The following is a 23,614-nucleotide window of genomic DNA, read 5'->3' on the forward strand; positions in this document are numbered from 1 at the left end:
CACTCGCATTTTATTATAAAACTAATATAAAAAAAAAATGGGTTTCACATTCCACTAACTTTTTCAACCAACTTTTCTTTACATTTCTTAAAACTCGTGCCCAGTCAAAGTGTAACTCTTAATCGGGGACGGAAGGAGTATAATTTTGACATGTTTCTCAATTACTACTCCAATATAGAAAATTTTTTCAAAATGCTACATATTTGGATTTATGGACATGATGCGTACATTTACAAAATTAAAGACGGGACTACTAGATGTTTTATACTCCTAGTATGTCGTCATTTAAGTAACTTGAAAGTTTCACTAATATAGTAGTATTTCTCGTTACCAAGTCATACATAATTTCTCTAAAATCTGATATTATAAAATAATTGAGAAAAATATCAAATTATGATATAGTCCGTTTCATTTCTTGAAATAACTCATTTAATTAAATTTGATTACTTACATTCTTTTCAGTAATCAGCCCGTTTTTCGGTAAAGATCACCTACTGCACTTCCTAATTCATCTCCTAATACATACACACATACATGAGTAATGGATCCCACCATCACTTATTACGTATGTGTGTATGTATTAGGAAATGTATTAGGGTTTGCCGCAGGTAATCATCTCCGTCTTTTTATTGTCTTTTTCCCTGTATTTTTCCAGACGCGTCACACCAACTCTCAAGCTTTGCAAACTTTACATACATTTCGTATATACATAGTATATGGAGTTGTATACATGTATATGTAGAGAGAGAGTGAGAGTTTCACAGCAGAAACTCGACACCAACAAAACCACTCCTCATCCACTGCCCTTTCTAGCTAATACATTTGGAATCATTCTCTCCGAAATTGAGATGCAATTTTCATTGGAAAAATTGAAGAGGTTTGTAACAGAAAAGCACGACTTCAGCGTGTGACCTCTGTTTCCTTCTCCGCCTCTGCAGATTGCAGTCTCTTTCTCCATCCGTTTACCTCACCACCTTCGCCTTGCATGTCGTTTTACTTGGATTCCTCACGCGTTTTGCTCCTCACTGCATTTCCACTCCTTTTTATATTCACGATTATTATTTGGATTTAAATATTTGTTTTATCGGAGTCGTTTATTTTATTCTCCGTTTCTCAACTTCCCCCAATTTGTGCGAATTTTTCTTCGCTGGCACCAAAAATTGTTGTCGCATTTTTGTTGATTCAATGAGGGGAAACGGAAGATATGAACGCCGCTGGGGATCCGACACCGTACCCGCCGGAAATTTAGCCAGCGGAGGATCCTCGCCGGCGACGGACTACTCCGCCGATTCGGCGGCGAGCGCGTCGGAATTCGTCGAAGTCACGCTCGATCTCCAGGACGACGACACGATCATTCTCCGCAGCGTCGAGCCGGCGACGGTGATCAGCATCGACGGCAATGACGTCATCTCCGGGATCGAGACGCCTGCGCCGTCGTCGTCGGCGTCGCGATCGCCGACGATGCGGCGGAGCGGCTCGAACAAGTTGCTCCAGTTCTCTCAGGAGCTGAAGGCGGAGGCGCTGGCGAAGGCGAAGCAGCTGTCGCATGAGCTGAAGCGGTTCTCGTGGAGCCACGGCCACGCGTCGCGGATAATCTCCGGCGCCGGCGGGAACGGCGGATTGGACTCGGCGCTGGCGGCGAGGGCGATGCGGCGGCAGCGCGCGCAGCTGGATCGGACGCGATCCGGCGCGCACAAGGCGCTGCAGGGACTCAAATTCATCAGTAACAGCAGAAACAACCGCGTCGAAGCGTGGAACGAAGTTCAGATCAATTTCGAGAAGCTCGCCAAAGACGGTTACCTCCATCGCGCTGACTTTTCGCAATGCATAGGTTAATTCATTAATCGCCTTTCAAATTTTCTCGATTCACGAGATAATTTTGCTCTTTAATTAAAAATTTTATGTTATTTTTTGGAATAGGGATGAGAGATTCGAAGGAATTTGGACTGGAGTTGTTCGATGCATTAAGCAGAAGAAGAAGACTGAAAGTCGATAAGATCGGCAGAGATGAGCTCTACGAATTCTGGTCACAGATTACCGATCAAAGCTTTGATTCCAGACTCCAGATTTTCTTCGACATGTATGTATTCATTCAACTTTATTTAGTTAGCGATTAATAAGTCAATTAATTAATTAAACTACAGTTAAAGTAGCATTTATCCGTGATTATCTATCATTTTATTAATTAATTAATGATCGTGTTTCAGGGTGGACAAAAATGAGGATGGTCGGATCACGGAAGAGGAAGTGAAGGAGGTAACAATGATTAATTTGTTTTGTTAATTTTTGAGTAATCATTTTCTCTACTAATCAATAATGGGTAATTAATTAATCATCACCTTTCATCAATAACTTTAAATCAAGGAAGTGATAATTTGAGGAAAGCACATCTGTCAGATTCTGTTAAAACAATTTTCTTTGGAAATAATTAATTGGGTACACTGATATACTTTGGTAGTAGTAGTAGTAATTATTTGTAAATGTAAATATTACATTATTACTCCCTCCGTCCACGAAAATTTGTCTCAGTTTTCCATTTCCGCCGGTTCCCCAAAATTTGTCATTTCATTTTTATCAATTTTGGTAGTGGACCTCATATTCCACTAACTGATTCATACTCACATTTTATTATAAAATTAATACTATATATAAAAGTAGGATCCACAATCCACTAACTTTTTCAACTCACTTTCCATTACATTTCTTAAAACTCCTGCTCGGTCTATCCGGGACGAATTTTCGTGACGGAGGGAGTATTATTTAGTGACTGGATTTAATGTGATACTGCTATATTTGATCCAATCTATAACAAAAAGTTTCTTACCTTAAAGGATCTTTCGAGAGTGGAATTTAAAATCGGTTAGGGATAGGCGTGAAGGATGACCATAATGTATAATTTCCTATACCAACAACTCCAATATTTGCTTATATTATACTCCAGTATGTATTAAATAGTGGTATTAGATATGTAACATTGCTTTGCTCGGTCTGCTGGTTAAAAATAATGGTATGTCAAACTTATGAAAGGAGCACTAAATATGAGTTTAGTAGCAGAGTTGGTAAATACACTATTTTATCAAGATATACATGCAAATTGTGCTTCTACTTTTGTTATTTAATGAGATTCATTTATGTACACATATACGTCTCAACTCTCAATATATTTGAAGTTGAACTATATTTATGGTTATTGAGATAGTCAAAGTATGCTATGCCAAAATTCTCTAAAATACACCGACTTTTAAATAAAGATAAATAAATCAACTCCGGGGTTGGTGGGGGTAAACTTGGGAATATGAAAGAATGAAAAAAATGACAGTAAATAATTATTTACCATTTTCTTATTCTTTAACTATGTAGATTATTATGGTAAGTGCATCTGCAAATAAATTATCGAGATTAAAAGAGCAAGCCGAAGAGTATGCAGCTCTAATCATGGAAGAGTTGGACCCTGAAAGGCTTGGCTACATTGAGGTAACATACACTTCATGAATTTCATACAACATTAATTATTTATGTAACTAGTGATTGCTTCTTCACCAACCACATCACATAGAATGAAAAATGGTTGCAACTAAAATTATCATATTGGACTTTAGTTGCCACACCTATTATTTTTTTAGAAACAAGTAGTTAGAGGACAAATGACTGATTACATCCTCTTAACATTGCGATTATTGTGTTGTTCAACTATACACGTTGAATTAAATACCATATGTGTTACACATGTATAAACATTAGTATACAAATATTCAGTCTCTGAAATTTTTATAGCGGAGCCTTGTTTAGTTGCAAGTCAAATTAGGGGAAAATGATGATAAAATAGCTAAAAAGATGCTATAGTATAATTTAAATTAAAGTATGATTACATCTAAGGACCAAGAGTGGTTGAAAATATTAGTATGAATTTACCCTTAATTAACTTGTTTCGGCATAGTATGAATTGTCTACGTTGATAGCTCAACGACCCTACCTTTCGCTTAATGGCTGAGAGTAATGTATTTAACTTTTTTTGTGATAATTATCTCTAGTTTTAATTCTTGTCTCTCTTAATTAAGTTGGTCGGTTTTGTCGAAAAAGAGATAAAAAAAGTTTGCTGCTTATAGATTATACAGGTGTAGGGCATAATAGCCAGTGGGCTAACAGTTGTACAGTAAAATATTAATCCATGATTGTCATAGCACTCTTTAAGACAAGGAAAAAAATAGTGCTCCTATACTTAGTTTTGTTTTAGGAAATTAAGATAAAAAAAAAGTTATAAGTCAATTTGTAGCTATGGTAAATGGGTAATCTAGGAGTACCTTTCTTGCCAACTGTTTCTTTAAACAACTAATCAATTACCTAATTCCAATTAGATGATAAGGCGAAGTTAATGAAGAAAATTATAAAAAATGCGCAACTGGAAATTATATTTCCGTATTACGTAATGATTCTTGAAAAGTTAGCCGATGGCTTCACTTGTATTATTGATTTATTGTGGAGATAGAAATACCACACTCTACATATTTAAACACAAGTCCAAATTATGTAAGTGGTACATAGCTTGTTATAGTCTATTAGCATATATGTTCTCTTTATCTTTTTGAGGAAATTATAATTCTATATATTTTCGTCCATTAAATTGTCTTTTGTAGTCATTCAAGAATTCTTGCAACGAGACAAGAGAGATTCTTCAAACGAATAATATTGCATAACGTATTTAACAATAAGTAGAAATGACATGCCAATATAGAGCAAAAAGAAACAAGAATATTGTCTAATTGCAATTGCCCTTTTTCTATCATGAGACGACAAGCATACTTTTCGGTTTGCCCATGTGAACATTCTATTTTCCGGACCAGTAAAGCGTGTTTTCAGCACTCAAAAATATGGACATCAATCACACATTCACATACATGGTCCAAACATGATTGCATTTTGGCCATTTTAGGGTCCAAACATAATTTGGTGACACGTTGATGCTGCAGCTCTGGCAGCTGGAAACACTACTGCTACAGAAGGACACATACCTCAACTACAGCCAAGCTCTAAGCTACACAAGCCAAGCCCTCAGCCAAAACCTCCATGGCCTCAGATATCGAGGCCGGATTAAGAGATTAAGCACCAAATTAGTTTACTTCTTGCAAGAAAATTGGAGGAGAATTTGGGTGCTAACTCTATGGATTATGATAATGATTGGACTCTTCACGTGGAAGTTCTACGCGTACAAAGAAAAGAAGGCATTCATGATCATGGGTTATTGCCTCCTCACGGCTAAGGGCGCAGCAGAGACGTTGAAATTCAACATGGCGCTCATATTACTGCCTGTGTGTAGGAACACCATTACTTGGCTGAGGTCCTCTAAAATGGGCCATTTTGTGCCCTTTGATGACAATATCAACTTTCACAAGGTATGCATCTCTTTTGATCCACTCATTTGTTTTAGTTTTACACATTGGGTGGGGTCCCAGCATGTGAGAAAATACTTCATTTATACCATATCAAGACCATACTATTTAAGAATGACATGAGGAAGGAAATGTGTCCCAACAACCAATGTGTCATAAGCATCACCACGCTTGTTATATTTACTTGTTTTATACGTCTACATGTGGCCCCATAGATATGGACTTATGAACAAGTCAGCAGTGATTATTTCAATAAAAACAAATATCTCTACTTCTATTTTTCCACCTGAATTTACCAAGTCAACTGAGAATCTGCAGAGAAGTTTGACATTTGTTGTGGCTTTCTAAAGCGATTCATATACTGTAGCTTATGAGTTAATTTTTACAAAGTATGCAAAACATGGTTGATAATTTTATTCTTTCTGCATCAAGCTTTACTAGTTAGCTTTCCAAGTAAAATGTTCATGATATTCCCACCTATGCAACATATGTTTATAGGTTAAACAATATCAGCTAGTTTCCCTTTCATGATGCTTCTATTCTTTTAGCTTATTGTAAGTAAAACTGCTATTATTTGAATATGATAGTTCACTTTGCAATGTTATGTGGTAATCCTTATTAAGAAAGAAATGAGCAGTTCAATATTATTAGCAATGTTGCTTTTATAAGCTAAAAAGCAGGGGAGGAAAATGTTTCACATGGATATTGAATTGTTCAAACTTGAGAGCTGGATCATCGCAATGATACTGGCTTTCAACATTTTATGATTGAGCTGTTGCAGTCATATAAAGTATAATAGAGTTCTGAGTGTTTTCTTGGACAAATGCAGACCATCGCAGCATCCATTGTAGTTGGTATCATACTCCATGCTGGAAACCACCTTGCTTGCGACTTTCCAAGGCTTATACATGAGTCCGATGGCATATACAATGAGTATATGGCTCGTGATTTTGGTCGCCACAAGCCACAGTACATGGACCTAATTAAAGGGATTGAGGGTGTGACAGGGATTCTCATGGTGATCTTTATGATAATTGCTTTTACATTGGCAACACGGTGGTTCAGGCGGAGTCTTATTAAGCTGCCTAAGCCATTTGACAGGCTCACAGGCTATAACGCTTTCTGGTATTCACACCACCTGTTTGCTATCGTCTACATCCTGCTCATCGTCCATGGCACAAATCTTTACCTTGTTCACGACTGGTACAAAATGACGGTATGCATACATTAGCTAGACTTTAAAGCATCGTGATACTTGAACTGCAAAGGAGGTTAAAGCATTTCTATTTTTCTTACATTTCAGACATGGATGTATCTTGCTGTCCCTGTACTCCTCTATGCTGGAGAAAGGACCCTTAGATACTTCCGGTCAGGCTTCTTCAGCGTCCGGATTTTGAAGGTGAGCATGATTTGCTTAAGACAAATACAATTAAAGTTCAACTCAAGAAGCTAATTATTTATCTCTATTTTCCCCAACCTTTCCAGGTAGCCATTTATCTAGGAAATGTACTGACGTTGCAAATGTCAAAACCTCCACAGTTTCGATATAAGAGTGGGCAGTACATGTTCGTTCAGTGTCCGGCTGTTTCTCCATTTGAATGGTGAAATTCATTAACTTGCTATCATATTTTGTTAACTGTCAAGTTAGTTGCTGAAGCTATTGCTTTCATATTCACTACTAGGCATCCATTTTCGATTACCTCCGCACCTGATGACGATTATCTTAGCATTCACATAAGGCAGTTGGGTGACTGGACACAAGAACTTAAGAGGGTATTCGCTGAGGCATGTGAACCTCCTCTTTCTGGCAAGAGTGGGCTACTCCGAGCAGACGAAGGCACTAAGAAAAGGTGTGTTTCTCTTCCCAAAACATATGTGTAGAGATGTATTCCTCCCAAGAAAATTTAGTCTTCTCTGCATCCAGTTTGCCAAAGCTACTAATAGATGGACCTTACGGAGCTCCAGCACAAGATTACAGAAAGTACGACGTGCTCTTACTTGTTGGCCTTGGCATCGGAGCAACGCCCTTCATCAGCATCCTTAAAGATTTACTCAACAACATCGTCAAAATGGAGGAGCTGGCTGTAAGCACCACTTCTCACTATGGAAGGCCTTTTTTTCAATTTTCAGGATGAATATCTTTTCCTTTTATATTTCAGGATTCGATATCAGATTTCAGCAGGTATTCGGACCAGAGCACGGGCTCTATGGACTCGTCGATGAACAAGATTTCTCCTAAACGGAAGAAACCTGTAAGGACAACCAATGCCTACTTTTATTGGGTCACAAGAGAGCAAGGGTCATTCGATTGGTTCAAAGGCGTGATGGATGAAGTCGCTGAGCTCGACCAAAGGGTAATAATTAATGGGACATCTCCAAGTCATCTACAACAGTTCATAATTAATGATTTGATTTTTCAGGGGGTGATCGAGATGCACAACTACCTAACAAGTGTATACGAAGAAGGCGATGCTCGTTCAGCTCTCATCACCATGGTTCAAGCACTCAACCATGCCAAAAATGGCGTGGACATTGTATCTGGGACAAGGGTGAGAACACACTTTGCAAGGCCTAATTGGAAGAAAGTTCTTTCTAAGATCGGTACCAAGCATGCCAATGCAAGGATAGGTAAGTCCCTATGTTATTATGCATGCTATACCAAAATATTACTCAAATCGCATAGCAAAGTGATTGTGAATTGAACACTCTTGAGCAGGAGTTTTCTACTGTGGAGCACCGGTGTTAGCCAAGGAGCTAAGCAACCTCTGTTACGACTACAATCAGAAGGGTTCGACGAAATTCGAGTTCCACAAGGAGCATTTCTAATTTCCAAAGGAATTAAGAGGACAAAATATCCAAGTCTATAGAAGAAGTAGTAGTATATTACGTGACATTCTTGGCCTATCCTCTCCATTTCACAGAGCTTGAACGTAATAATATTTTGTATAGTTCTTGATAGGATAATAGAGTAGAGTTAATGAAAATGTATACGTACAAGTAATTGAGTATTTATAAAATATTTTATTAGTAAGTAGAGTTTCATGACCAAACCAAAAACTGGTGCTGGTTGGAAAATAGGCAAAGTTCTTTGATTCTTTTAAGATTCAAAGATCATGTACAAAATTAAAGTGATATTTACATGTAAATTCTTATATTTGGGCCTAATTCTTTAGGGTAGGATTATTAATCTCAAATACTCCCTCCGTCCCATTAAATATGCAACATTTGCTTTTCGGCACATGATTTTATGTAGTGTTGTTTTGTGAGTTAATGAAGAGAGTAGAGAGTATTATTTCCATTTTCAGAAACGTTTCATTTTTAATGGGACAGACAGAAAGGAAAACGTTTCATTTCTAATGGAACAGAGGGATCATAAGCCCATAAAAAACAAGAAATCGATATACGTACATTCTAGTTCATAAACTAGATTAATTATAAAGTGGTTGTATTATATAATGTGACAATTTTAAAGTATTTTCGTTATTAATGTGGCAATCATAACAATTGAATTATTTCAGTGGTAGCCAGTAGGTGGTCCTCTAGCTAAAATGTTCACATTATTATAGTACTAAAATTAAAATATCACATTTGCAGAAGAAATAAATTACCAATTATAATAACCAGGATTTGTTTTATTTTTTTTAGGAAATGTTTATTTCTGTTTGGAGTCTTTTAGAAGACATTAATTAGTGAAATAGGAGGGTGTATTTATTATATTGCAATTGTGTACAAAGTCACATGCCTATATTAAATTTTAGATAAAAGACGTTATACCTAACTAATTACTAGTACTAATATTTTTCATTCATGTACATAGCATCAGATTTCAACTCAACCAATTCATATATTGTTTTAAATCGTTCTTATCATACATAAATTTGTCGAGCGTTTTTTTTATCTTTTGAATCGTAGTTTACTAGTAACTGTTAAAGAAATACTCTCTCCGTCCAACCATAAGTGTCACATTTGGTGTTGACTCTTAAATCCCAATCCTCCACAAAGCCAACTTATCTGATTCAATATCTCTTTAATTCATGGATTATTGCATAAATGCACAATTTATGCAAGTACACTTATTGACATAGTAAAAAAAATTATTTTATCAATAAAGCATAGATAAATAGTGTTATTTATAATTTTAATATGTAGTCTCTTGGTGTGGCAAAAATTAATGGTCAAAAAGAGAAGATTGGAGAATTAAATGGAATTGCTTTTGTAGGAGGAGACAAATTGAATTTCCATCACCCACAAATGTGGACTAGTTTCCAATTCAATTATGTGTTTTTACCATCAAAATCAACGTCACACAGTCATTTTATTCGACTCCCCGTAACCATAAAGCAACTTCGAATAATGACTATCATCATATAATGCCAAATCTAAAATTTGGTGACAAATATTATTGAAAAGAGACATTACAACAAAATTAAAATGTCAAAAAAGATAAAGAGAAAAGGGGAAATCTGTAGGCTTTTCAATGCTTTTTGGTTAGAAGCGAAATCCCTAGTGCTGAAAAGAAACAAAGTGTAGTTATATCAAGCTATAAGAAATACTATCACTCATAGTAATATTTTATAAATTCAAGTACTATATTGTTCTGAGACATTCTATTATTGTCAAAATCACCCTATAATTACTTTAATTAGTCATTGTTATTTTCGATAATTGAATCTGAAATGACAATTAATTGCAATTGAAACTCATATTTACTAATTTAGTGTACTCTCTCTCTCTATAACCAAGATGTCTGACTGGGATGCTTATTTTCATGGTGATTAGCCATCATTCCACATTTTTACACATGATTGCAAGTTGCAACTGTAATTAATTAATTACTCAAATTTAATACTCCCTCCATAAAATTTACACTTTTAATTAAAGTTAAGTTTATAAGCTGAATTTTGTTGAAAGTCTACGGGATAACCTAAAAACAATAATTAAACTACTTAATTGATTATATGCCAATTGATTCACTATATAATGCATTAATGCACATATATTCATCTCCTGCGTCAAGATGCAATTTTTTTCAAAATCAACTGACTAACAGACATGAATGATGTAGTAGCATTTATGAATTCTGATGAAAATACCAAATTACTATAATATTTGAGCATATGAAGTTAATTTTATAACTCATGTCGTCCCAATAGGGAACACACCATCAAATACATATAAAAACTCAAATTACAAAAGTTTCAAATATGATAGAGTTAGTATTATAAACTCTTCACAACTTCCAACAAATACTAATAATAATTATTATAATAATATCCTGATTTTGTAACTGCTTATATTGTTGCATGCGACAAATATGCACACACATGCCAATATACAAGAGCAAAAGCAAGAATCTCACCATTTACTATATCTTTCACCCAAAACAAACAATTTCATTTATTCACATCTCAATCAAACTCAACTTTATTGCCTAATTCTCTTCCTTTGATAAAAATATGACTACATAGTCATTCAAAAAGCTTTAAACTTTACTACTGTTGTTCAAGTCCTTGTCTCCCCTTTTCCCCACCCCTCAATCCACATTTCACCTCCCACCTTCACTTTTCTTCACTTCACATATCTACCATATCTTCTTGTTGAAAGATAATTTGTCAAATAAATCATGAAATTTAAGTAAAATTTTGATGATAGTAACATTTTTTGAAGTGATGAAGATGGGGAACTTTAGAAAGAAACAAAGCACAAGTAATAATGCATTACTCATTCCTCAGTCATTTGCCATACCTCAATTTGAAGCACTCAAATCGAAGTAACCAAATAAAATAAAAAGAGCATTACTACCTTAGTGCTCTTTCGGCCTAGCACTTTGACCTACACTAGTTTATATCTTTATCAATAAAATTAAAAACACATACAATAAAATAAAATAAAATAAAATAAAAACATTACTTACAATCATTATTATTTATTTAATTTCATTCCTAAACATTATCTAATCCCTTCTTCTTAGCTTCTGATCCGGAGGTTGAAGACGACGTCGTTGCAGACGGATCACTAACTGAACGGCTTAACATTGAAGACGAATCAACCTCTGCAAAATTCAATTCTATTCATCAATTTCTAAAAACTTAAATTAAATTCAATTTTGAAGAAAAATGGAAAAAAAAATTACCTCGAGAGGTATTGAATGATTTTTTGCAGTGCAAAATGGCGCCTTGGATTCCGTCCTGCACCTGCAGCAGCGAGTCGTCGCGGCGGTCGGAGGGAGGCGCCGCCGCCGCAGCTGCGGCGGCGGCGGAGGCGGATCGGCTTTTCCCCAAGTGCTTCCGCACGACCTTCAGCCCTGCCTGCAGATTCTTCCCCTGCGAATTCTTCACATTGCTCTCCGGCGGCGACGCGGCGGCGCCGCCGGGGAGCTTCAGCTTCTTCACGTAGCGCTTGGAGACGCGAATGTAGAAAGGTTTCACCATTTTCAGATACTTAGCCACGACTTCCTTGGGCAATTTCCGTTCATCCGACGCCGGATTCGCCTCCGATTCGTGAACTGGGGGTTTCTCCTTGGCGCTGCCGTCTCTGGTGAACAAATTGACGAGCGGCGCCTCTTCTAGCTTCAGCTTCACGAAGAATTTCCCGCTCGATTTCGCCCTCGCGACGGCGGAATCGTCGGCCGCGTCGCCGTTGGCGGATTTCGATTTCTTCAGCTTGAGCATGAGCACGCGGAATTTGGAGGCGGATTTGACCAGGAACACGGGGAACCTAGGGTTCTCGCCGGCGGCGTTGAGCAGGATGCTGGAGGGCTCGATCGCCACCATATCCCCTTTGAAAAAGAGGTCGTCGGAAGGAGAAGAAGCCGCGGCGTTCTGATCCGTACATTCATTGCTAGAGAGAGAGAATTTGAGCTCCGCTTCTTCTTCCTCTTCCTCTTCGGTGTCGGTTTCGTCGTCAGATTGGGGGATTTTGACGTCGTTTTCGAGCGATGCGGCGGTGTCGCTATCGGGGTCGGGTAGGGCGAATTCGAGGTCGAAGTAGGGCCCGTCTTCGCCGTCGGAGGAGTAAGGGCTCACGGCGGCGGAGACGGTGGTTTTAGGGGTGGATTTTGCGGCGGTGGTGGCTGCAGCAGCGGCGCCGGCGCCACTAGTGCGCCAGTATTTGAGTAAACTGAAGGCCTCCATGGTTGGTAGAGCCAGAGAGATAGAGAGAGCAATAAAAGGGTTTTACAAAATATATTGATGAATTTGTGAATCATATACGACTTTCTTATTATAATGTCACATTTTATATAAAACTAATTTATAATCTATTCATTTTCGTCTCATTTAGTTTATTTAGAGTACTCCCTCAATTTTACTCACTGATCCGGCACGGATTTTAAAAAATTTAATTGAAAGTGAGTTGAAAAAGTTAGTGGGATGTGAGTCATACTTTAAAAATATTAGTTTTATAATAAAATGTAAGTAGGAATAAGTTAGTGGAATATGAGGTCCACTACCAAAAATGGTAAAAGTGAAGTGTGTCAAATTATGTGGGACAACCCAAAATGGAAAACTGAGTAAAATTATGTGGGACGGAAGGAGTCCATTTTATTTTGTTAACTTTTTACCAACGAGTTGTAGCGCAGTTGGCAGCGCGGAGGTCATGGGTTCAAACCCCACCACCCGCTGGGAGACTTTCGGCCTTAATCCGCAAACCCGGTTGAACAGGATTAGTCGGATTCCGTCGAAGGTGGGTTCAGTACACATGTGGTCAAAAAAAAAAAAAAATATACACTAAATTTTTTTTCTACAATTAAATACTCCATTCTCTTTCTATCTCTATTTAATACTTATGGACATATTTTCTCTTTATAATAATTGGAGCATCTTCAAAGAGAAAAGTTAAATTGAGAAGATATATATTTCTCATTTGCCTTCTAAAAAGATTAATTATACCTTCTCAATAACCGATGTAATACAAAATATTCCCTCTGTCCCACAAAGTTTGTCTCATTTTACCATTTTCCACAAAGTTTGTCCCAATTGGAATCTTTTTAAAAATAGACATTAAATACACCTTCTCAATCTCTTCAATATGGGACTTTTATTCCACTAAACACCTCCATTTAATACAAAGTCAAAAAATTTATTAAAATCTGTGCTAAGTCAAACTGGGACAAACTTTATAGGACAAATGGAGTAACTAGTAAGACGTTTCCCTTGAAAGGAAGTTCGAATAAATTTCTACCGAATGATTAACTCATCAATTAACTGCCGTCAATGAATCTTGAATTTCTTGTATACTTCATAAAATCATTCATCCTATCAGATATTCATGTTATATTATTAACCTAGCTATAGATTATTTAGAGTTGATAATTGAAATCTACTAGATATTAAAGTTGTATAGTCAGACCAACTAAAAAATGTACTACTCCGTCAACTTTATTAATATATTGATGATTGAGATACAAACTTTTAGATTCTAACTTAAATATGTCATTTTCAATTTTCATTCAAGTTTATGGAGTGACAATTGAGCTATTTTGAGCCAATTAAAGTTACTACCCCTACTATATATCCTTGTAATAATGTTCTGTCAAAAAATTGACTTTATGATTTTCTTTCTTGATTTTTATTTCTACTTTTTATATACACCTATTTTAAATACTCATAACCAAAATTTTCAACTGACAAAAAAAAGGGAATTTTATGTAAAATGGTTTACAAAGAGAACTAATTTCCCCTTTCAAATCCTTTCCCATGAAAGTTCTCTTTCTTGCACCAAAGCAAAACACACAGAGAGTAAAAACTCTGTACTAGTACTTGAAAAGGAATGGGAGGGGTAAATTCGGTAAGAACAAGACATTATTAGAGCACTCCCAATGGAGGTGGCGAATTCTCGGCGATAAATCGCCGATTATCGCCGAATTATCGCCGGCCATTGTGGCGAAGTCGGCGATAATTCGGCGATAATGTTACCGTTGCTTCGCCGAGTGGCGATTTATCGCCGGATTATCGCCGAGCGATCGCCGGCCACTGTGGGCGACGCTCGGCGATAATCGGCGATTTTTAAAATTTTTTTTTTTTTTTTTGGCCGAACGGCTATTTTATCCCACCCCTATAAATATTTCATCCTCTTCCTCCATTCATCACCCACAAACTTCATTCACACAAATTTTCAATCTTTTTTCTCTCCATCTTTATTAAATGAGTTCTGATTCATCGTCTCGTGCTCAGTCCGACGAGGAAATATCACATTCTTCTTCCGAAGAAGAGGTACCTCCCGCTCCCACCGGATGGGATGTAGCGGGTTTCGCCAACAACCCAATCAACAACTATATCTCCCGCTGCATACAAAGCGAGATCGCTCGAATGCAGCAGCCACCCCCCCAACGGCCAATCCGCCGGCGGCGCCGATACATCCCTCGCAACCACACTGGTGCGCACGATCGGCTGTTCGCCGATTATTTCGCGGAGGAACCACGTTATCCGGCAGATGTATTTCGTCGCCGGTTCAGAATGCGCCGCTCCCTCTTCCTGCGCATTGTTAATGCGTTGTCCGCGCGTTACCCCGAGTTCCGGCTCCAGCGAGACGCAGCAGGGAAGCCCGGACTATCGCCCCTACAGAAATGCACTGTTGCCATCCGGCAGTTGGCATATGGAGGGTCCGCCGACATGTTCGATGAGTATCTGCAATGCGGCGAGACGACTGGCAACGAGTGCCTGAAGAATTTCTGTCAGGGCGTGCGAGAGATATTTGGGGAGCACTACCTTCGCTCGCCGGACGCAGCTGACTGCCAGTTCCTACTGGATTGGCACTGGAGGACCCACGGCTTTCCGGGGATGCTCGGCAGCATCGACTGTATGCACTGGCAGTGGAAGAACTGCCCAACCGCGTGGCGAGGCCAGTTTACTACCGGCTACAAAGGTACGCATCCCACCATCATTCTTGAAGCCGTTGCCGACCAACGGCTTTGGATTTGGCATGCTTATTTTGGTATAGCCGGGTCGAACAACGACCTAAATGTTCTCAATTCCTCGCCCCTTTTCAACGAGCGGATCAACGGATTAGGCCCCTCCATCGAATTCACGGCCAATGGCAATGTGCATAACATGGGGTACTACCTGGCTGACGGCATCTATCCGCAATGGCCCGTGTTTCTGAAGACGATCAGATGCCCACTCGGAGATAGAAGAAGGTATTTTGCCCGAGCGCAAGAGTCTGCGCGCAAGGATGTGGAGAGGGCATTTGGGGTGCTCCAATCGCGATTTGCACTGGTAAAGGGTCCGACGCGCTTTTTCTACCAGGGGGATATTGCCGATATCATGTATGCGTGCATCATCATGCATAACATGATCATCGAAGATGAACACGAAGGCGTCCTCGACGTCACCAACGACCCAAGTGTTGCATCATCGAGTCACGGTGTCTCAACCGAGTCCGCCCGCCAGGGTGTACCGCACAACGAACATGAACGGTTCCAGGCGTTCATGGACATACACCAGAAGGAGGCCCATCAAGCACTACAACACGATATCATCGAAGAATTGTGGGCAAATAGAAACCGCGCCCACCGCCCTTGAATTTTTTTTTCTTTGAATTTTTTTTTTGATTTTTTATTTCCATTCGTGTACTTTTTTTTTTTTTAATTTTCTTCGTTGTAATGTGTACCCGTGTTTAATACAACGAACTTTATTACTATTTATTTGATTTATCTTTATAAATTAAATAAGCTAGCTTTATTATATATAAAAATAAAACAATTAAATTAGTGATGATGTAAAAATGAAATGTTGAGTTAGGGAGAAATAAGGGAGAAATAAGGGAGAAACCATTGTAGGGGTTGGCTAAAAACTGGGGATAAAATGTGATGCTGATGTGGCGCTGATGTGGCAGGAGTTAGGGAGAAATAAGGGAGAAATAAGGGAACTCCATTGGGAGTGCTCTTACAACATTTATTTGTCTGTATACGTACACGTACGTATAAATAATTATATTGTGACAGTAAGTCATGTGATGCAGCAGTTTTGTCAGCCTGCAATCGCAACGTACCATTTCAATTTTTTCTATCACAACATATGTAAGAATTTGGGACACCTCTTTTATTGCGGGTGTGTGACAAATATCCAACTTACATAAAACACCAACATAGCTGATTGTGTGTGCAATTGGAGAAAAATGGGTTAATATTCTTGGTTCAATAATGAATGAAGCCAACATATGCCCCACCTTCTTTTACAACTCACAAATTCATTGCAAATTCACAAATTTTGCATTTCCAAATCAGAATTTTCAGCAACTGAATCATATCGTAGAGTAAATTATGACAAAAATACATAGGTTTACGAGAGCCTCATGCTCTCCCGTCCCATTCTTCGTAAAACTCTTCCAAGAACTCCTCCATGAACTTGTGCCTTTTTTCCGCCCTTCTCTGTCCAGCCTGCAATCATCATTAACTTTGTTGAAACGACACACGAAACATGTTTAACTCTTAATTTGTGCGTTGCTCCTAAAACTAGAGATTTCGTGCAGAATGTTGATTTTAAATAGCATATGCTATCATCTAACTCGAGTTGTTCGAAGAAAACAAACTTATTTATGCATAACTGGATGGACCGGACCTTAGTTTTCATCAGTGTCTTCAATTTGAGAAGCTTCTCGTGAAAATGGTTCACTGTTGTCTGCTCGTCTTTATTCATGTAATTTTCCTTGGACAGATCAGACCGAGGCTTTATCTGGGGATCATGGAGCGCCCTATTCCTGCTTCCCCCAAACGTAAAGCATCGAGCAATTCCTAAAAGCAACTCTATCAGCAATCACAGTTCAAAAACTGAATCATGCTTGTGAAGTAAATCATTTGACTCTTCAGTCATTACAATAGATTTTGCGGGGAAAAGGGTTTCTCAGTTCCTTTCCGCTCTTCGTTTTCCAACTTGGGTTATGAATTATGATCAAAATAAATCTTCAGAGAATTTTGAGTAAGTAACATACCTATTGCGCCAATTGCATCAAGGCGATCAGCATCTTGTACCACTCCAAATTCTGGACAACGAGTGCTATCTGTAAGCCCACCAATTTCCTCCTTGAAGCCTGAAGAATGTTAGCAAATTCTATTATATACCAGAAGACGGCTTCATGTCACAATATACAGCGAATGCAATACAGAACTGCAACACGCAAAATGATCCACCGGGGAACAAAAGAAAGAAAAGCTTCGGGGTTGCTTACCCATTCCCTTTATTATGCTTAATATACTCGTCTTCGTATTTTCATCTACACCTTCCTCCACGAGAAAGTTCTCAACAATTTTTCCTTCTGATGGATCCCTAAAATAACCATTTTAATAAGACAAAAGACTAAGAGAGAGAATGATACTGAATTTGAATCAATGGAGAAACAAGGCAAGGGCCGCACCATCAACCTTTGGAGAAATACTTGCAGATTTTAACCAAAGGTCATTATAAGTTGGGAGAAACATATCAAGGATTTTAATTACAAACATAAGTTAATGCATCTGATTTCAAGTAATGCATAAACCATGTGAAGATAATTTTATGCTTAAGGGTATGGGAAAAACTTTTTCCAAGTAGTGGGGCTAATATAAAAAAGGATCTAAAATATATTGTTAAAACAAAGTAGACAAAAACAGAGTCACTTAATAAGAGCAACACCAACCTCATATACTTATAGTCCCCTGCAATTTTCAGGCAAAAAATAAAACAAGAGAAAAAAAATATAGTTAGTACGAAAAGAAAAGAAATAGAGCAAGAGAGCATAATATAGCTGCCAGAAGTAGTGTAGTCCAAATGCATATGGAATGTACATCCTTAAGGGTAAATAATACTTAAGCAACTACCCGGAGATTACACTCAATCAAGCCATACTTGATACTAACGTATTCTACTTGATGCAAAGTTTGCCATCACAGTTACATGAAGGTGCTAGCTAAACATTTCCATAAACTCCTTATCTTGCCATAGAGCATACCATGTTGCATTTTGATCCTCGGAAAACTAATACTCCATCAAGGTACGTTAACGTCTAGTTCCATATCAATTTTAATTAGGCAGCATTGACCATCTATTCAGAGTTAAGTCATGACAGGAAAGAAATGATACCGATGATTTCAACAAGATCAAAGATTTATCAGTAAAAAAAGACAATAAAACCCAAAGGAACTGAGGAAGTGTTGCCATTCTTCATCTATTTAATCCAATTAGACGACATGGAAAACACGGTGGCAGCCAATTCGAAGCCTAATATGAACTAAAAGTCGAAGGGAAAATGCATCATTACCTATATCATGTAAAAGTGCAGCTAACTCCACCTGAGTAAGAGAAAGACAAGATCCCAGCATACATGTTTAGATTAGTCATATATGAAACACAGAACTCAAATGCAGAAACAAGAAGACAAATACAGTATTTTGAATGCTTAACTATATGAATCAAAACCTACTCATACAAAGTAGAATTCGCAATGCTTAGTGCCCAAAATCGAGGATGAATCTTAACAATCATGATTAGAAGGACATAAAGCACAATCATAAAGCACAATTAGTAATAACAATCAAGATTAGAAGGAAATGATTTCAAAATTAGGGTGAAACTGAAAAGAGGGGGAAGCAGCTCACGATGAACATGGAGTGGGGAGAAGCGGATAAACCCTCGTCACGGGCAAGTGAGAGAGCAAGGTCTCTCACTCTGAAGACGTGGGCGGCGTCGTGGGATGCATCGTTTCCTTTCATGGTGGATTTAACCAATTCTTCTGCTTTGAGCAGTATGTCTCTCCCAATTTGCTCTCCCATTTTCAAGGGATTGATTAGTGGAGGAAAATGGTTTGATTTGAGGTGCAAAGGTTCGATTTTTTTCTCTACTTTGTTTGGCAAAAAAGAGCAGAAAACTACGCCTCGCAAACTAAAAACGGATCAAAGATTCTTCTTTTCTTTCAGAAAGAGATGGTTAATTATTCGACTGACTACCAATTTGGACTTAGACTTGACTTGGACTGAGACTGTGAAGAGCCAACGCAGAGTGTTGTTTTTCACAGCGGTGGTTTGCGGCGGTTTTCGGTAACTTGAAGTCATAAGAGCATCCACTATAGGAGAGCTGCGGCTCGTGGCTCTCCCGTGGCTCGGCCGCGGCTCCCTATAGTGCGAAACATGGGCGTTTGTGGCGGGGGTTGCCCACGAGAGCGCCACTCATGTGGCCCGGCCGTGGCTCTCCCTATTTTTAATTTTTTTTTATTCTATAAGTATACACAATTTTTTTTACCCCATCCTACACAAATTCTATAAATATACCCATTTTTAATTAAAATATACACAAAATGAAAAAAATAAATTATTTAGTGGCTTGGGCATGTCTATTACAGTGGAAAACATGGACGTTGGGAGCCCGACCACGATTTTGTGGCCTGGCCACATTTTGTGGCTTAGTCCGGCCAACTATAATGGAAACTCTAAAAGGCGGCTTTTAACACTTTCTCTAGTTTATCGTAAAAATATCACTATCTTTTTTAATAATTTCAAAATCAGAATAACTCGATAAATTTACTGTACAATTTACACTGATGCCCGATAAAGGCATCACTTAATTTTTAATTTTTTTTTAATGTCTACTGATAAATGAATGCATCAATTAATTTATAGAGTATGAATAAAACAAAACTAAGGTGGTCGAACTTTAATTGATTAATTAAAATGTGTGTAGTCAACATCATGGATGTAGTTGTTGGACTAATACTAGATTGGGAAAAAGTGTATGGCCCGGTTCGACTATATATCATAATGTTGACCGCCCAAAGTCCAATCAAATTATTAGAAATAGTTCTTTAGTTCAACCTCTAAATTAGCTAGATCCTAATTCCCTAGTTTTTAGACCACTGAAAATATCGTAGTTACATTGACTAAAACAGTTGCATAAATATAATTGAGTATTAATTATTGTTACATCCTCTTCAAAAGAAGAATTAGCATTATAATAAAATTATATTATTAGATTTTTATAGTTATAAGGAAATTTCTCTATTAAAAGTTTAAAACCATATTGATGGCGTATAACTCTCATTGTTGACATATAAGAAAAAGTAAAGCACCATTTTTACAACCGATAATTCTGTGCAAATTTATGTGACTTACGAACTTCAATAAATAATGGCTTGAATACAATGTCATTTTCCCCTCAGAGACCACCTAATCCCTTCCTCAATTTCTTTCATTAATTCAAGGAGTCTATATAGTGTCCAAATCTTGGTAAGATACAGATACAATTTTGTTCCAATGTTGTTGTAAAAATTAACAACCTTTATCCCCCTCCTCCCATATATATTGTCACACTAATATTTGAGGCTCAATTGATCAAATAATTGTTCAGGCATAACCCATGAATAACATCTTCCTAAGACACTTGTTGCTTCTCTCCTTAGCAAACCTAGTCTTCTCACTCCCTCTCTCAACAAGGTCAAGATGGATTGTGGATGATCTCAGTGGGGCCCGGGTGAAGCTCGCTTGCGTCAACTGGGCGGCCCACCTCGAGCCCATGTTGGCCGAAGGGCTTGACAAGAAGCCTGTCGGCCACATTGCGGCCCACATAAAAGATATGGGATACAATTGTGTGCGCCTCACGTGGGCCACCTATATGTTCACCCGGTATCCCAGGACCACCGTGGCCCAGTCCTTTCACAGGCTTGGGCTCCGCGATGCTAGGATTGGGATAGCCCGGAACAATCCAGGCTTTCTCAACCTCACCGTGGTCGAAGCGCAACAGGCAGTGGTGGAAGAGCTTGTAGGGAAGGGTCTAATGGTTGTACTAGACAACCATGTGAGCCAGCCCATGTGGTGTTGTGGTGATCATGATGGAAATGGCTTCTTTGGGGATGAGGATTTTGATCCCAATGAGTGGCTACGTGGCTTGGAAATTGTGGCCAAACGATACAAAGATACACCGATGGTAAGTTTATTTAGGTTTGATTCAATTTCTTCGGAAATTTCAAACCTGGTCAAAGTTCATGATTTTAAGATAATGTTTCAAGTTTGTAGGAAAATTCAAAATCTGATCAAAATTCGTGATATTAGCCACTAGTAGCTCAAAATAATCCCACTAATTTTGTTAAGGATATTTTTTTAATCCAATATATTGATCGCCATACAGGTAGTGGGCATGAGTCTGCGTAACGAACTTCGTGGGGCGCACGAGAATTCAACCATATGGTACAAGTACATCGAGAAAGGAGCAAGACGGATCCACAAAGCAAACCCAAACCTCGTGGTGATCGTCTCCGGACTGCACTACGATGTTAGCTTAGGGTTCTTGAAGCAAAGGCCGTTGAAGAAAACATTCAAGAACAAGTTAGTCTATGAATTTCATCGATACGTATTCTCAAAGGGGCAGAGGAATTTGTGGCTAACAAAGCCTTTCCATGAAGCTTGTGATAGTGTTAGAGGGGAGATTGAGAGAGAGGCTGGATTTCTGATTAAGGGTGAAAATGCATCACCTTTATTTGCTAGTGAATTTGGGATCAACCAGATGGAAATGGGCCGGGTCGAGAGATTGTTTTTGGGCTGCTTCTTGGGCTTTTTGGCGGAAAAGGATCTGGATTGGAGTGTGTGGGCTTTGCAAGGAGGGTATTATATTAGGAGTGGGGTTCGTGGGCTTGATGAGACTTACGGCATGCTGGATTCGGGTTGGAGCTCCATTCGGAACCCGGATTTTCATCACCAACTTGGGCTTGTTCAACAAAAAATCCAAGGTATAATTCGATCACTGTAGGTTTCATTCGTTCATAAAAAATAAACTATTTTTTTATTCTAGTTTGCTAACTAAAACAATTTCCATATCTAACTGAAATTTTAGTAAATTTCAGATTTTTAGATCGATTTAAATATGATCTGGAGTATTTCAAAATGGAAAAAATTGAAATTCAAACTTTTTAAATACACATTTTTATGAAAAAAATGAGTTTATGAAAAAAAAAAATCTCTCTTTTTAGTTTCTTTGGACATGTTTATGCATTTTCGCACTTTTGGACAATACATTTCGTCTCAAATTCATTTTTAATAAAGTTATGAATTTTTAGATTGGAATTTACGAAAATTGAAACCGAAATATGAATGTTCACCCTACATTGATGAGATGAAAAATTGTGGGGTATTGATCATGTATCACTCACTATTTTTCATCTTTAGCTTTTAGTTTGAGTACACCGTTGGACTAGCTCTAAACCCAAATATTTAGGGTTACTAGTAAAAAATTTAATTTAATAAAATTTCAGTTCGATTAGCATGCAATCAAAGTAGGGCTGGTTTGAAAATTGATGGTCACTCGATTGACATATAACATAACGTTTTATTGTTTTGTAGATCCTAATTCAAGGGTTCCTACATACCAAATTTTGTACCATCCGTTAAGTGGAGGATGTATTCAAGTCCACAATAGGGAAATTTACTTGGGAAATTGTCAAAATTTCAGTCGATGGAATTATGATCGGAATACTCATTCTATCCAATTGGTTGACACCGAATTGTGTCTCTCGACTACCGGAGATGGGATTCCGGCAACACTATCTCGGAATTGCAATGGTGGAAAGAGTCGATGGGAATTGCTTTCAAACACCAAATTTCAAGTGGCAAATAGGGATGAGAATGGGAATTATTTGTGCTTGGAATTGGATGTTAACAATTCATCAAGAGTTTTGACTAGCAAGTGTTTTTGTTTGGGGCAAGATGAAGATATGAAGTGCCTACAGTCTCCCCAAAGCCAGTGGTTTAAGCTTATAATAGGAAATGTTAGCTAAAATGGCTTGGAGTTAAGTTTTATTATTTGATTTTTTTTTAATCTCGTGGTTTGTTTATCATCACAGCCACTAATTATTGGTGTTATATGAAGTTACATATGGATGATAATGAAATTTATAATGAAAGGGAGAGGTTAATTACCATTCAATAACCGAATTACAAACCTTTTAGTAGCTAGTACCATTAATTATTATCAAACGATTTTAATCTCATCCATTTTCTTATAAGATATTTTCTGACAAATTTTAATAGGAAAGCACTTTATAAAAATCTTACACACTCACTTACACTTGGTTAGGTGATACGAATCTCCGATATAATGATTGTATGATAAATGTGTTTATGAAGTGAATTGCGATTTGTCATAAAAGAATAAGGGAGTTAGAGAATGTGAAAAGGAAACTCTCTCCCCTATCCTATCTCACACGTATTTAGCAAATACTCCCTCCGTCCCCCATTAAGAGTCACACTTTTCCATTTCGCTTCGTCCTCAATT

The 23,614-nt window shown here is 37.9% G+C and overlaps 4 protein-coding genes across 4 annotated transcripts; 2 read left to right on the forward strand and 2 right to left on the reverse strand.

Annotated features, from left to right (window-relative positions):
• The first annotated feature begins 754 nt into the window (after positions 1-754).
• On the forward strand, positions 755-8,418 carry LOC125216526 (respiratory burst oxidase homolog protein A-like). Its single transcript, XM_048118267.2, has 13 exons — positions 755-1,831; positions 1,921-2,080; positions 2,208-2,256; positions 3,361-3,474; positions 4,968-5,390; positions 6,217-6,603; positions 6,691-6,786; positions 6,873-6,988; positions 7,070-7,237; positions 7,312-7,471; positions 7,547-7,741; positions 7,808-8,015; positions 8,104-8,418. Exons 1-13 carry the CDS (start codon positions 1,186-1,188, stop codon positions 8,211-8,213), a joined length of 2,832 nt encoding a protein of 943 aa, XP_047974224.1. The 5' UTR covers positions 755-1,185; the 3' UTR covers positions 8,214-8,418.
• A 2,653-nt stretch (positions 8,419-11,071) lies between these two features.
• Positions 11,072-12,580, reverse strand: MAKR2 (membrane-associated kinase regulator). The gene is made up of 2 exons (XM_048113134.2): positions 11,521-12,580; positions 11,072-11,439 (listed from the first exon to the last, which is right to left on the reverse strand). The coding sequence occupies exons 1-2, from the start codon at positions 12,518-12,520 to the stop codon at positions 11,330-11,332; spliced, it is 1,110 nt and encodes a 369-aa protein (XP_047969091.2). The 5' UTR covers positions 12,521-12,580; the 3' UTR covers positions 11,072-11,329.
• A 3,900-nt stretch (positions 12,581-16,480) lies between these two features.
• Positions 16,481-19,364, reverse strand: LOC125212196 (Metal-dependent phosphohydrolase). The gene is made up of 7 exons (XM_048112289.2): positions 18,958-19,364; positions 18,621-18,651; positions 18,000-18,018; positions 17,553-17,650; positions 17,316-17,414; positions 16,946-17,118; positions 16,481-16,764 (listed from the first exon to the last, which is right to left on the reverse strand). The coding sequence occupies exons 1-7, from the start codon at positions 19,129-19,131 to the stop codon at positions 16,678-16,680; spliced, it is 681 nt and encodes a 226-aa protein (XP_047968246.1). The 5' UTR covers positions 19,132-19,364; the 3' UTR covers positions 16,481-16,677.
• Positions 19,365-20,552: 1,188 nt separating this feature from the next.
• LOC125214138 (glycosyl hydrolase 5 family protein-like) lies at positions 20,553-23,221 on the forward strand. Its single transcript, XM_048115036.2, has 3 exons — positions 20,553-21,274; positions 21,476-22,073; positions 22,684-23,221. Exons 1-3 carry the CDS (start codon positions 20,708-20,710, stop codon positions 23,115-23,117), a joined length of 1,599 nt encoding a protein of 532 aa, XP_047970993.1. The 5' UTR covers positions 20,553-20,707; the 3' UTR covers positions 23,118-23,221.
• The last annotated feature ends 393 nt before the right edge of the window (positions 23,222-23,614 follow it).

This window comes from Salvia hispanica, chromosome 3 (assembly GCF_029641045.1).
Source record: "Salvia hispanica isolate PSC_SH4W2 chromosome 3, Shi_PSC_v1, whole genome shotgun sequence".
Classification (NCBI taxonomy): Eukaryota; Viridiplantae; Streptophyta; class Magnoliopsida; order Lamiales; family Lamiaceae; genus Salvia; species Salvia hispanica.